Source organism: Lotus japonicus, chromosome 4, assembly GCF_012489685.1.
Source record: "Lotus japonicus ecotype B-129 chromosome 4, LjGifu_v1.2".
NCBI lineage: Eukaryota > Viridiplantae > Streptophyta > Magnoliopsida > Fabales > Fabaceae > Lotus > Lotus japonicus.
In genome coordinates, this window is record NC_080044.1 from 54,093,928 (window position 1) to 54,109,122 (window position 15,195).

General features: G+C 35.9%; 2 protein-coding genes across 5 annotated transcripts; both read right to left on the reverse strand.

Annotated features, from left to right (window-relative positions):
• Nucleotides 1–2,250: 2,250 nt before the first annotated feature.
• On the reverse strand, nt 2,251–8,272 carry LOC130711497 (galactinol--sucrose galactosyltransferase-like). The gene is made up of 5 exons (XM_057561158.1): nt 7,443–8,272; nt 6,519–7,055; nt 4,002–4,179; nt 3,438–3,805; nt 2,251–3,090 (listed from the first exon to the last, which is right to left on the reverse strand). The coding sequence occupies exons 1-5, from the start codon at nt 8,118–8,120 to the stop codon at nt 2,527–2,529; spliced, it is 2,325 nt and encodes a 774-aa protein (XP_057417141.1). The 5' UTR covers nt 8,121–8,272; the 3' UTR covers nt 2,251–2,526.
• A 1,355-nt stretch (nt 8,273–9,627) lies between these two features.
• Nucleotides 9,628–14,721, reverse strand: LOC130711498 (FKBP12-interacting protein of 37 kDa-like). 4 transcript variants are annotated; one of them, XM_057561162.1, is made up of 14 exons: nt 14,553–14,721; nt 14,427–14,466; nt 14,283–14,341; nt 14,111–14,178; nt 13,959–13,995; nt 13,211–13,298; nt 13,017–13,081; nt 12,847–12,924; nt 12,101–12,148; nt 11,967–12,020; nt 11,059–11,220; nt 10,692–10,761; nt 10,308–10,363; nt 9,628–10,015 (listed from the first exon to the last, which is right to left on the reverse strand). In XM_057561162.1, exons 1-14 carry the CDS (start codon nt 14,580–14,582, stop codon nt 9,857–9,859), a joined length of 1,014 nt encoding a protein of 337 aa, XP_057417145.1. In that variant the 5' UTR covers nt 14,583–14,721; the 3' UTR covers nt 9,628–9,856. The 4 variants fall into 4 exon arrangements, with proteins under 4 accessions (XP_057417145.1, XP_057417143.1, XP_057417142.1 ...); XM_057561160.1 differs by having other exon boundaries at nt 14,274–14,341; XM_057561159.1 differs by having other exon boundaries at nt 14,274–14,341; nt 14,427–14,472.
• Nucleotides 14,722–15,195: the final 474 nt, after the last annotated feature.

Below are 15,195 nucleotides of genomic sequence, written 5' to 3' on the forward strand. Positions count from 1 at the left end.
ACGGTCAAAATGGCAAGAAATAGACCATAGATTTCCAGAACAGACAAAAAGGATACTTGGATAAAAAACCAAGTTGGGTTGTTTTTCTTTTGCCAATTCCAGATTTTGATCAATGACATCAAGCCAACCCTTCCCAAGACTAAGGTAGAGAGACACATGATGCTTCTACCATGTTTGGATAAGTTCTCTTTTTCCAAAATCAATTCTGAAACACAGAAATTACTTACAGAAATTTTCCTTGAAATTGATTCTGACTATAGAATCAATTATATAAGAATTTCCAAACATCTAAAACTGTTTCCACTCAAACATTGTGGGCATGCGGCAAGGTCAGTTCACTGGTTGCTTTTGATGTGTTGAGCAGAACACTGCAATCTGAGCACTTATTTATTTTGCATCCACTAAAAACAAGTTCTTAGTGAGTTTCATAGCAATCTCGCACATTGAGCAACAAACTATTAACAACTCAAATATATTACAGTAAATATAACCTTGGGAGCCAATTGTCTCTATGTGCACCCCAAATGTTGAGGTAACTATCACATTCACACAGGGCCGGCCCAACCGTAAGTGAGGCCTAAAGCGAACTTTAAAGTGAGGCCTAAGTGATGAATTTTTGCTTACAAAATTTTTTTTATTAATTATTTTATTTAAATTTTATTTTTCGAGCTTTTTGAGATGCAAAATCATTTTTTAAATTATCACAATCAATTTGTATTGCATCCAATTCCAATTAGTTAGTACTTTACGGTCCTTTTATATTGTAGAAAAAAGAAATTTTTATTGTATCAAAACTCAACATAACCATGAAACCATCACAGCAAAAAGGTTAGAGTGTAACTACTTACAATAAAGGAAGTTTTGTCTTCCTATTGATCTTCTCTAGTTCTTCTCAATGGCTAATCAAAGAAAAAATAAGTTATGGAGGAGTATTCTTTTACAAAGGATATGAGAGTTTGAGAGACAAAGACTTTATTTTTTTCCCTTTGAGGCTTTGAGAAACTGAGAGAGTGACAGAGAAAGTAGAAATGTTATTAGGATTTAATTGAGAGAAAATGGGAGGTTAGAGAATAAAAGGTGAAGAAAAAGATTAGGTAACATCAATTAAGAGCATTTCCAATGGTAGTATCTAATGTTAAATACATACTCATATGAGTATCTATTACCATTGGAGTACATATTCAATTCCAACATGACAAAAATGAGTATGTGAGAATAGATACTCTACACTAGACCTGAAAAATGAATTTGTATTTATTACAAGGACTTACAATTAATATAATTAGATTAAAATGGAGATAAATATTAAAATATATAAATACGATTTTTTTTACGTTAAAAATATACAAATGTGATGTTGATTGTGGGATCCATTATAAAAACTTTTAAGAGTTGTTGGGTTGGAGTAAAAAATTCATAAAGTGGTGTAGATGACGTGGCACTATGGAGAATTATAAAAAATGAAGTGTAGATATTTTAGTGAGTATGATGAATGTAGATGCTCTAATTGTCGATTAAGACTGCTAATTTCTAGTAATTATCAATAAAGGTTTTTTGAGAAAAATTAGGGAAGAAACTACTAACAAAGTGGCAGGTAATGGTGAGTAATAGTATTTTTTTTAGGCCTTATTTGTAAAAATATGAGGCCTTTTTTACTTTGAAAAAAAATATTTTTTTTAGGCCTAAAGCTCTTGCTTGGATCGCTTGACTCTTGGGCCGACCCTGATTCACACCTGTCTCATCATGAACATTAACTGGTCTAACACCCCCTCTAGCAACCAAAAGCCAATAAATGATAGCCTCACTAGTCACTACTACTTGTCTCATTAATTTGGACTCCTGCGCCCTTAATAAAGACCAATTCCTAATTAAAAACTGCATTGTCATATTTTCATCTTTGAATCTCAAAATCAGTAACGTTAGTAAATATGGATCTGCCGATCAGGTAGATATTTCTGTCTCAGTTCTGAACGTTATTAATGTAGCCTGAGGTATCCGTCAGTCAAAATGTTGTTTAGGTTGATTCTAACTTACAAGTCTCACATTGCTTAGATTGGTGAAAACAAAGTCCAATACTGCATATAGACTCTAATCCTTTGTTACCAATGCATGAGCACCATTGAACACTTTAAGCTTGCATTTTTTAGATATGGTCTAAAGTATTTGTTTTAGGGAGTGTGTACTGAGGTCATAATTGTGCTCCTGCTTTTAATTTATCTATCATTTCCCAACAAATATAACCAAACAACAGAAAAGTAAAGCTTTGTTTTTTATAAGCAAAACTGTGTTCATTGCTAGCACGGGGGTGCTAGAACCCAGATACAATGAGAACTAAGAAAGAAGCTTAGTATCAATACAAAGACAATAACCAGAGTGTTTATATGGACAATACTTAGACTCAAACAACTTACTTTTAATTGTTTAGGGATTTACATATACTACCAGTCACAAAGTTTTTTACAACAATCTAATGTTGAATAGGAGTACCATGTGTCTACAAGAGTCTTCTTGACACAAAATCAAGGTTTAGAATAAATACTCAACCACAGACAACCTTGAAGAACCAGGCCATGGGACTTGGAGCTTCACCATGCTATCACCATAATCAAATTCAACAAGCTCTCCATCAATCTTACAACTGACTGGCTTCTCTGATGCAAATACCTTCATTTCTCCATGTCCCTTCACCCCAATCCTCACCAAGTTGTCCTGTTTATCAAATTCCACTGACAGAATTGATCCCCCAGAATTGAGCATGTTAACCAATCCAATGGGAGCAAATTGGATTGAATTTTTGGGCAGCACAACCACAGGAGAAACGGTCAATAGCTCAAAACTAAAAGGCTCAAGTGAAACTTGCTCACACTCTGTGTACTTGAGGAAAATCAACTTGTCATCCTTAAACATGTACACAGCAAAGACTTCTACCCCTTTGGTGCAAATTGGGTTTTTCCCTTTGCTCCATTCAATGTCTTTAGGACTTGCAAAGCATGTCACAGAATGTGAGCAATCAGAGGCACTCTTGTTTCGCCGCGTCTCAGGGCACCACCCTCCTCCTTGGCAATTGAACAAACCCAAAACCCCACTATACTGCAATTAGCAAAGAAAAACACAAAAATGAGACTAAAGGTTAAGACTTTAGTGTAGTCAAAATCGGCTCATATATTTCGACAATATCAGATAGCAAAGATAAACTTAAAATTTATGAAACCTCATAATCTAAATTCAAATACTGGCAAATTGGATTTGAGTTCTCTGTAGTCCAGATTAGTTCATATATTTCATCAAGATTAGCAAAGATAAACTTTAAGAGTTGTCCAGTCTTGATCGAACAGCTCACATCCATTAACTGTGTGAATTGATGAATTGTAGGGAATACAAATTCAAATTACTAACAATAATATGACAAGGCACAAATAGGACTTATATTATCTTACTTTGTTGAGGTTCCAAATTTTAAGCATGGTTTTGCCATCATGTAAAGGGTCTTCAAATAAGCAATCTCTGGTGGGAAGTGCATAATGTTGGCACCTCAAAATGGAGCCATCAGGCAGAACCAGCTTCTTAAGCAACTTGAAGTTGTGGCTCCCGACAGAGTCACTTACATAAACCGGTCCGCCAGAAATGGCACGAGAAGCGGCATGGAATTCGGCGCATGCATGATCAGATTGGAACATATCCCAATCCGGGTGGACAAAGTTTCCCATCCACAAGCTGTTGTAGGCGCAGTGCACCATGTGACACCCTTGCAGCCAATACGTGCCGTTTGGATCTCCGGCCGGGTCAGTGCACCAAAAATCATCCCCTGCATGAATGAATGGATAAATCTATAAACACTGATTGCAGTCACAGCAGTATTAGACACTCACAAGTCATTGTAATTAGTAAGGACTAAGGAGATTGAGTTAGTTATTCGGTTATTGGTTAGTTACACAGTTAGATGCTAAGTTAGTTATTCATGTGATCAAAACAACACTTGTATATATTGTTTGAAGATTTACCAACTCGTCCAAATGATATTGTTTCTGTGCCAAGGAACATGAAATCATTGCACTGTTGCATGCTGGAAATAACACCGTGGCCTTTGAAATGCTTCCTCACCGAATCAGTGAGTGCTTTGTAGTATGCTTTCGCAAGTTCAACACGACCACCATATTCCTCTGAGACCATCTCTAGAACCTGTCACATGAAAATTAATAAAATAGTAATCAGTACTCTTTTTTAATTGCACGAGAACAAAATAAGTAGTACTCTGATCTGATTTTCTGAATCTGTCTCTCTGTGTCTCTCTTTCTGATTCTCAAGAATTTTAAATGGTACTCTTCTAAATCACACTAAGTAAATATGGAGTTAAATCATCCTAATTTAGGTGGTCAAGTAATATTTTGACATTGTTTTGAGAAATTTCAGCTCATGTCACAGTGCTAAAATATCACTAACGACCTAAGGCTAAGTACTTTGGGTGATTTACCGAAGCTCTTCTTAAACACATCAAAGTACTAACATCTGAGATGCAGCTCATTTTTTTCTTCACCTCTCTCGGAAGTCATACGAAAAAATATTGATAGACATATACTGTGACATTCTTTAGACATATTATTTTATGACGGTTTTTAACCGCTAAAAAGTGTTGTGGTGGTTAAAAACTATCATGAAGTCATATGTCTCAATGATGTCTCATGAAAAGTGTATGTCTATGTATCATTACATTAAGTCATTACTCATCATTATATTACATCTATTTCCTCTTTAATTTTAATTTGGGTGTCACAATCATTCTCCTAAACTAAAACACGAAAAACTAAGGGAGTTGACGAAGTGGTTCAACACTTCATCATTTAAGCAATTGGTTTGGGGGTTCCATTCCAAACTCTTGTGAATGGAAAAAGTTCATTGGTCAACCCCTACAGCTTAGTGCGCTGACTGTGTGGCGGAAGATTAATCTCATGGTTATCGTTTGTGAGGATACTTTGACTAAAACATAAAAAAAAAATATTAAAACCTGAATAACAACAAAGTGTCGGTCTAGTAATAACCAAGTTAGACCCTTGTAAGAGTGTTAACACAAGCTCGACCCCCGCAAAAGTCATTTTTCCGAATAGGTGAGAACATCGGTGAAAGACAACATAATATAGCCAGCTTTATATATTTTCTGGGCCCAAAGCCAGCTCCATGTAGATGCCCAGTCCCGAAAAAACATTTATTTGATTAATCCATTCAAATAAAAAAAAGTCTGAATCCCTCATGTTATGCCTCTCGGCCCAAAGGTTAGAGCCCAAGCTCACCTCACAAATATTTGACTTTGCTATAGATGTTGTCATGTTGCCAAAACAGAAATATTTATCATGGGAAAATCTCTGGCTTTGCCAACCAGTTGTACTACCCTTTTGGGTTATGGGCCTGGCCCATGTTATTAATGATATGCTTACCTTTGACAAAAAAAAATCATGGGAAAATCTCTAAATGGGGGATTTAATTGAAGGGTATTTTTTTTGGTTACATAATTGAAGGGTATTGAGAGGATATTAGATTAATCAATACAAATACAAATATATCAAAAAAAATTTAAAATACCATGTAACTTTATAAGGTCATTTCCTAGCTCAAAATAAAGATTTAAAATTTCATCATTTTATAAGACGTACAAAAGTCTTTCCTCTCAAATTATCCTCTCTTGCTCCTCACCCGATTAATTTAATACTCTTCATGACTTAATATAGTTACTAAACAAAATATTTGAAAAATGACAATAAATAAAATACATCAATTAAATGTCTCGGTAGTCTATATTCCTTGAAGTTTTTTTATTCAATAAATAATTTAATTGTGTTTTGTTGGATTTTCATTATATTGAGAATGTGTAGAATGATCCTTTTTATATATAAAAAAATATAGAAATAAATTATTATGATTAGATCGAACCTTAATAAGTATGATCTGCTTAGTTTGCTGACCCTTACATTTACAATGAGATATTTTCTAAGTCCAAACACAAACTGATGAGCATCCAATTTAACCATTCTCGTTTTTTTTAAGGTCCACTTAAGATTTAAAACTAAACTCATTGTAGGATAACTTAAGTGGTAGGAGCTAGGGACATATGGGTTGGGTTGGGGGAGGTCCAGAGATCGATTCCTGGCGGGTGCAATTTATCTTTCCGATGTACCAAAAAAATAACAAAACTATATGAGTTTAAAGGATATGCACCGTCGGTGTAAAATAGTTTTACACTGACATCCAATCAATGTTTACCACGTGAAAGGGAGAGTTACATTCATTTTTAATTTTAATTAAAATAAAAACATATTTACTTATTTGGCGGAATTCAATTGGATTGGCGGAATTCAATTGGATGTTTACCCCTCAAAGTGTATATCCATTAAATTCAAACTATATACACTAAACCGTGGTAAATTCTCCCTTTCAATTGAAGCAAGCTTTGAATTGACTTTCAACAACATAATCAAGCTGAAATAGATATGTGTATCATATAGAATTGGATAAACTCGAAGACTTACATGCGTGACGTCAATCTTGACCCCATCAATCCCCACTGATTGCAAATGCGAGTGAAGTCCCTCGTACAACATGTGTGCCTCTTCCGGTGCCACAAGTCCGACCCCATTCTCCACAATCTTCACCACCGCCAAATCCGTCATCATCATCTCCGCCCCTGGAGAGAGCTTCGTCGCCACCACCTTCGCCTCCGGCATCCCTTTCACGCCGGGCCTAATCCCACCCCAGTATCCACAAAACGCATGCCACACATAAACATGCTCCAACGCACCAAACTCCTCCTTCAGCTCCCTCACAAAACCACCCATCCCTCCTCCGCCGTACCCCTTGAACTTGCGATTCTCTTCAAAACTCACTAGCCTCCCCAACATCTGCTCACCCGGCACCGAGCATTCTAAGCTTAGCCCGCCGTGCTCCTCCGTTACCGGCTCGTCATCGCGATAAAAGGTTTGCCAACCGTCATCGATGATCACAAAGCCCGGAGGGCACCCACCTTCCACTAGGCCCTTCACACCTTGCCGCACTCCATCAGGGTGTACCTATTAGAAAGAGATGACAATAGATAGACAAATGAGAAATGTAATATAAAAGGAGGTCTAGAAAAAGTTATCTTATGTTAGTTATGTACACCTGAAGTGACATGATGATATGTGAGGTGATAAAAATGTAGAAAAATTAAAAGAAAAATTAAAAAAATAAAATAGAAGATAAGGTAAAGTGTGAATATATCAAAACTCAAGTCTACCCTCATAAAAACCGCTTCAAGTTTAAAATGGTATAAAATTGGATCGTGGAACAGGACATATTTAGTTCACATTCTCTAGATTTTCTGCAAATTAATTTTAATAGGTTCATTAAATTAATCTCTTTTTAGCATCTATTGTAGATTGCGAATGAAAGAGTATATAACTGAAATATTTTACTACCTTGAGGTAGAAGGCATCCCAGGTGCACCACCCGAACTTGTCCACAATAGCCGGTGGAGTTTTCTCTTCTAGAAGCCGGAAAGTTCCAAGATGAACTCTGATCACTTTCATTGCTTCGTTCATTAACTCATAAGGGTCATGGTGAAGGTGAATATACAGGGCGCTTCTGAAGGTTGATTCAGAGACGCGCGTGGAGCCACTTTCCATGCAAATGTCCACGTAATCATCGGAACCTGGTTGCAGAGAAGCTCTGAAAGCTCCTTCGATGAGTGGCAAGAGGAGGACGTAGGGACGGCCCTTGCCGGTGTCATTTTCCAAGATCATGAATTGGGTTTCGTGCTCCACGTCGCGGCCGTTGGTTCCGGACCAGTGGGTGCTCCACCAGAGCTTGAAACGGAATATGCTGCTGAACCTGATTCCCTTGAGCTTGCCCATGGAGACCACATGCCGGCTTCGCGGCTCGTCGGTATTGAACCCGACGAAGCAGCCGGCGGTGATGGTGTTGTTTGAGGGAGAATCGTGGGGAGTGGTGCAGGTGGTTATGTTTGGTGGGACTTGAGTGAGGATAGGGTGGTTGTTTGCAAGGAACGTTGAGGCTTCAAGTTTTATGGAGAGAGGTGAGTTGTTAGCATGGTTGAGTCCCGTTTCTTTGAGGGTGGTGGTTAAGCTTGGCGCCATGGAGAATACTGATCTTCAATAAGGGAGGTTTTTGGGCATTTGGTCAATCAGCGGCGAGTTGATAATAGAGATGGAGCTGTACAATTAAATAGAAGATTAGACTGGTGATTTTTCTACGTTCTTTCTTCAAATTCAATTCACATAAAATATTTCACTTTTCTTATCACATCTTTCAGTTTTTTCAGACATAAATAAGAAGAAAGTAAATGGTGTCACATAAAATAAAATGAAAGAGTACAAATACCAATATTCTCATAGCCACTAAATGTGAGATTAAATTTTCATCTGACAATCAATATATTATACCGTAAAAGGGTGGTCTTTTTCTGTCCATGAGAGTTGAAAATTGAACCTCAACCACTTACATAAGGAAAAAAGTGTTGATGAACCATTATGCGCGATTATAATTTAATCGCTATTTAATTTAAGTGAAACTGCATATTTATACATAGTAAATTAGTAATATGATAATAATTTTGGTACCACAAGAATTCACAAGGAATGGATGACATTCAAACCTTACGTAGTACGCTGATTTTTTCTAAATTTCTTCACACTTCTACGTGGCCTAGAAACTTCCCATATAGCTTGAAGTTAATTTGAACAAGTCCATTTAAAATTTCAGATAGATCAATTAATTTTTTTTTTATACATCAGAAAATAGATAGATCAATTAATATTACGCCAACTACCTCAATACCTCTGGTATTAACGTAAACACTTGTACAAGGAAAAGTGATTAACCGTGAATGTAAAGATATATTTTGTTGTAAATGTATTTTAAGAATCTTGTTAGTTAAATATATTGAAACGTAAGCTAAGAAATTAAGAAAAATATATATATGATAATTTCTTAAAAAAAAGTACATGAGTGATAAGAGATTGATTTTCAGACAACTGAAGAGACTTCGGGAAAGTGTTTAACAGATAACGGAAGTGTAAAGGATGAAAAAAAAGGAGGCAAAGTGATACACGTGTGAATTGAAAGGTTACGTGCATCAGAAACAGATCAAGGTAGAGGATAGAGTTTAGAAGCCTGTCACGGCACATGCTACGCGAGAGTTCTAAATGAACCCAAGTTCCAAAGCTCAGTATTTTAAGTTTTTTAGGCGGTTAAATCTCTTTCAATAAATAGCAAAATGTCAACCGCCTAAAGATAATGGTAAACTGTTTCTTGTTAAGCAAATGGATAGCTTTTTGTTTCTAACATGTTTCATGTTTAATTTACTGTATTGTTCATGAAAAAACAAAATCTTTATGGGGCAAGGTCGAGGGGAAACACCAAGAAGATCTTGGACACCACATCTTAACCCAAAACCTTAAGGGATTAGGTTATAAACTCTCCTTCTTACCTTGATTTCTCCAATGTGGGACTTGACTCTAACACTTAATTCCAACAAGACAAACACCGCTCACGCAGGCCCAGGTCATCATTATCTCACCTCCACACAACTACAATTTCTTGACAATTCAAGTAATCAATGATTTACCAAGACAACCACACGCATTTCTAACCAAAATTTCCAATTTATTAAAGTATTGGCATAAATATCTAAAAAGCTATGATCATCATCCCCAGCACCATAGAAGCAACGACCGTTTAAATTCCATATGGACAACTGAGATAAGTCCTTGTGCACATTCACAATTGCACATTTGACACAATAACATACAACTATCCATGAAAACTTGAATCAACCGCTCCCGACAAAATTTTATTAGTCTAGTTAGTGATATTAGTTAGCGTCTTCCGCAGGTATCATCTCACCATTATCTTTCCCATTAGCTGCTGCTTCTGTGCTCCCGTTCTCCATGCAGCTTTCTTGTTGCAACTCAGCTTTCAGTCTTTGGATCTCCTGATTCTTCTCTTCTAATTTCTCTTGCAACATAAAAAGCTGCAGTAAAAAACCACTTAAGTTGGTTACACACGCTATTACCATACACAAATAAACACGAATAAAGCAGTCAAGTTAATCCGAAGGAATCCATTACAGTTTTCTAAAGGTGTATTTTTCAATATACATAAGCGTTTATCTATTCCATATCAGTATTCTGGATGTAATAGAAGTTTTGTTGAGATTTTTAAACATTGATTAGTAAAGAAGAAACAAAGAATAATGGCAACATAAAACATGCAGTGAAAATTTCAAATAACATTAAAATATTTAAATAAGGATAAGTGAAAACCGTTTCATGGGATCTGTCCACATCATTTGTCAATCCACCCAAACGCTTCTGCAAACCTGTAATAAAAAATTACACAAATTGCTGGTGCATGGAGAAATAACAATAGAGTAACAATTGCATGACACTTTAAATTTAAATCCCCCCAGTCTCCAACCTTATAGACAAACAGATCAAGGATTCCTCCCTAGCAAACATTTAACATGTCAGCACATTCACCGATAACAATATCTCAAGTATACTACTTTCAACTTCAGGTGTTCAGTGTTACAGTCTACATAATATATATTAATTAACTACACCTCTTTAATTAATGAATAAGATAACGTGACACAAGAAACTACAAGATGCCAAAACTTCACACGATGAAATCACTTAACAACTAACCTTCAAATTGACTTCTGAGTTCTGCATTCTGGTATTTCTGCAATGAAAGTTTCATTGCCAAGTCATGGATCTGCAGACCAAGAAAAAAGAAGCAAAAAGAAGACAATATCAGCACAAATTGAGCAACAACTATATTGGGCAACATTCAGCTTTGTAGTTGTGTAAATGTTAATATGTTCAATGTTACCTCCAGTTACTATATACCACAAACTTTTTTTCCCAATCAGTTCAACATGTTAACTTATATGTATTCAAAAACATGGTAAAGCAGGATAAGGGAAGAAAACCGACTCCCAGATGAATGAGTTAAAAGTAGGGGAAATGACAATTGGTAATTGGTAGCATATAGTAAATAAGATAGCAGCACCTTGCCCTCAGAAGCTTGATTCCCGATCTCCTCATTTTCCTCTTGCAGGGTTCTACATTTTGCCATGAGTATTTTCCCCATCTTGCTTTGGGGAGTAAAATTAACAGCAGCAATGTTATCCTGCAGCTCCTTTACTTTTTTGTCCTTTTCCTCAACTAAATTCTAGATGATCAGATGAGAACACTTGTAAGAAACGCTCAAAGGTGTAATCACCAATGTAAGTGATATGTCAATAAACTAATAAAATATTTTTCTCATGTATGAAGGAAATGAGGACATGTAACATATAAATGAAATTAAAACTTCAAGAATGTAAAAGAATAAATTTATCTTAAGCCACAAGAAAAAGCAATTAAGATATAATAAACCTGCGCTATAAGCATCAACTTTAGACTTGCCTAAAAGGGAAACACATTCGAGAAGCATTATTAAACACCCTCTAGATTGATTACAGAAATTTGAAAGCAAGTGTTACTAGATGCCAGCTGACAAGCCCATTTATACATTTCATAACACCCTCCAGCCTCGAATTTATCTTCTGTCCCAGTGCTTTGTATATCTGAACTGCATACTCAAACTAGGAAGCTTGTCTACTATCTTCTCTACTTCTCTTTTCTAATAGAAGACATTATGACATCTTTGAACCATTTTGTTGACCCTATAGATGGGGAAAGGCTTTGGTGGTGGTTGTTTTTGTTCTATTTCACTTTGTTATGTTCAAAGTAATAAAATCTCTTAATAAGTCCTCCCAATAAAAAAACAAAGATGGAAGTAACACTGAAAAAATGCTTTCTTCACAAAATGTCAAGTGATAAACTACAACTGGAACAATTTCCTTGGGGAACCTAAATTATTAAACATAATCCCCTCTTCCGTATGTGATAAAAGACTAAACTTGAAGAACAAACCTTTAATCGTATGAACTCTTCATGAACCGCTGGATCCAGTAACAACCTCCTTGCCTGCAATTATTGCACAAATGAGAACAAAGAATCAACAGTGTTCTAGATATACACTTAAACAATCTTAATGTAAAGATTACCTGCATTGATGCTGGCTTGAGTTGAGCTTTCAAGTCCCGTACAGCAGACTGAAAAAGATTTAGGCATTATAAACTAAAAACAATAAATAAAATTTAAAATATATACTATTAAATTCTGTAAAATGCAAGTGGCTTTCAACTTTCTGATCAAGATAACACTTAGGTAAAAATCATATGACAAGGTTAAATTGGTAAGAACAGAATAGAACACTTTTCAGATTTTCATGATTTTTCTTGAACTTTAACAGAACCACACCCTCCCCTTATTATATTCTCTCTCAAAATTTTATTGTTGGGCAGTGCAAATATTATCTAAATGCCAACCAAGTACATAAAAGATATTAAACCATTCATGACTCAGATTTTATAAATCTTCATAGCAACTTCAATTAAAGAAGCATTGAAACCTTATGAGCCTCGTATAAACAATATTTTTGGGACAAAGAAAGTCTTTTTTGGTGCAAACAAGAGTATCTACCGCCGGCAACAATGACTAATCCCCTCACCGCAGGATAAAGAAAACCTTGTTTGCATAATTATTTAATGTTATAGATGTAAGTGAAAGAGGAAGAAAGAAAGACCAAGTCCACCCTAGATTTCTTTTTTATTCTGTTCATAGTATATTTTCTCTAGGGGGAAAAAGGAATTTTCTCTAGCCTTCTGGTAGATGCGAAATAAATACAATAACACATGCACATGCTATATAGAGCAAGAACCTCATTCTCAGAATATTACTAACTACCTACCTTCAACGCTGCTATCTCTTGTTCCCGTTTTGCATATGTTACAATTAATGCAGCTTCCTTTTTCTTTGCCTTTTCAAGCTGACCAGCATAAAAAGAGAATGTGATCAATAGATTAATATCAAGTATAATGAATCAATTTGAAGCAATGGATGGAAGATTGGATTCTGAACCTGGTCTCTTAAAGACTCTTCATTTGACTTAAGAGCTTGAAAATAATTAATCACCAATTTGGGAGCTAGTGAGTAGAAAGAAGAAATAATTGCTCAGGTATATAAATTTAAAACCCAGAACACAACAGTAAACAGAACTAGATTGTGAACAATTAGTACATGTATCATTTGCAATAAAACAAGTATAAACTAACCAGGAGGGACCCCAGCTGGTATGAAAGGTTCATTCTGAAATGAAGTGCGCCACTTCTGAATCTCAGATCTTGCAGCATCAAGTTCATTCTAGAATATGCATAAATTCAGTAAACGTTCATCGGAAATGAAAAGATATAAATCAACCTATAATTTCATATATGGAACTTTGGGGTACCTAGAATACAGCACAGGACAGGGATCCATATGACACAGGAAAGAAAGAAAGAAAGAAAGAAAGAAAGAAAGAAAGAAAGAAAGAAGGTACAAATCAATCTAGACTACCATCTATGGAACTTTGGAGTGCAGTCCTACAAAGCACTGACATGCGACAGATATGATACGACACAACACAGACACATCATACAAATTTTAAAAATTATAATGGCATGATGCTGGCAGTAAAAAGAAACTTAAGATGCTATCAATAGTCTAAACTCTAAAATGAAAATAAAAAACATAAATCTCAAATAAAAAGGACACTCCACTCAAACAGCTTAGGCTCAGCTATGAGGAATCTCTAATTTATGATGGGTAGGTTCTACAAGCAATTGAGCATTCTACAACAAAGCATTCATAGTGGTAACATAAGAAATAAATAACCACAAAGCCAATTTTCCATGTGAGCCATACACGAATCCAACACTTAAATCATATGAATAATAACCACAGCCCACTTCCCTATATAACATAAGTTCAAATTCTCAGAACAAACAACATCCATTCACCATTGTCAAAGGGAAAACGTACCTGGCATGCCTCAAGCGTATCCTGACAGTTCTGAAGACTGCAGAAAGCAAAACCCAGCAAAAAATTCAGTCTCAAATCAAACAGTTCACAACAGTCTTAAGAGAGCATAATAATTCGTTAATAACAAACATTCGACAAAACACGAGAAATACCTGTCACGGAGAGTCAAGATCATTCCAGTGGTGACACCAGAAGAAGCTTCTTCACCATTCGGTTTGACCTAAATGACGAAACACCACAAACAATTGTTCATATTTTGAGCAAACCATGACTCAAACAATTCGATAGAGCAAGTAAAAATCATTGATTAACTACCAATTTCACCTTCTTGTGATCCTTATCGAAATCTCCACCATCAAATTCAGGAGATGACCTCTTGTTACCTACAACATCCATTTCATTTCAGCACAATCAAACAACAAAAAATCTGCAGAAATTCGCATATGCGTTTGATAACAAGCACAAAACCTGAGCGCGCTCCAGCAATTTCGCCGCCAAAATCAAACTCCTGTTGCTATGAGAAAGAGCAAGATGATAAGAAAATCACGCGTGAGAGAGCAAGTAGCGAGAGATGATGATAATGCAGAGACTTACTTCTTCGAATTGAGCAGGGGAAGAAGCCATCGTCGAGTTGAAACCCTAGAAAGCTGAGTGATGCAGATGCAGGGAAGAGAGAACGAATCGCAGTGGCGAAATCGAACCAGAATCAACACTGTTGTTCTGACGCTTACTTCTGCTGCTGCTGCTGCTGCTGCATGTTGAATCTGCGAGATTTTCTGGATTATATAGCTCTTCCCTCTCCCTCGATTCTTTTTGGGTCAATAACATGGACTCTTTATTTTCTTAGGCCCATTTCCCATTTGTTCAGCCCAACCATCATTTCTATACATTTTGTTTGAATAAATGGCTGAATTTGAAATTGGTTTTCATTTATATCACTCCTTAGTCCTTACACTAAATAAATATGAAAAAAATCATCAATGATAACTAATATGATTGATTAAACATAGAGATATGATTGGGAATAAATAAGTTGAGGATCTTTATTCACAAAACCTGAGGGGCAATGTGGGCTTTGTGTAAGCTCTTCCACTTAGGACTCGATGTTGTATTTTTTTATGGAGACTCGTAAAAAAGCAGCTGAGATGTAGAGGATAAGTGGAGGTGGTGATTTGTGTGTTTTGTGGAAGGAGAAGGTTGGTGTTCAAGTGCAGTCATTTTCTCATAATTTTATTAA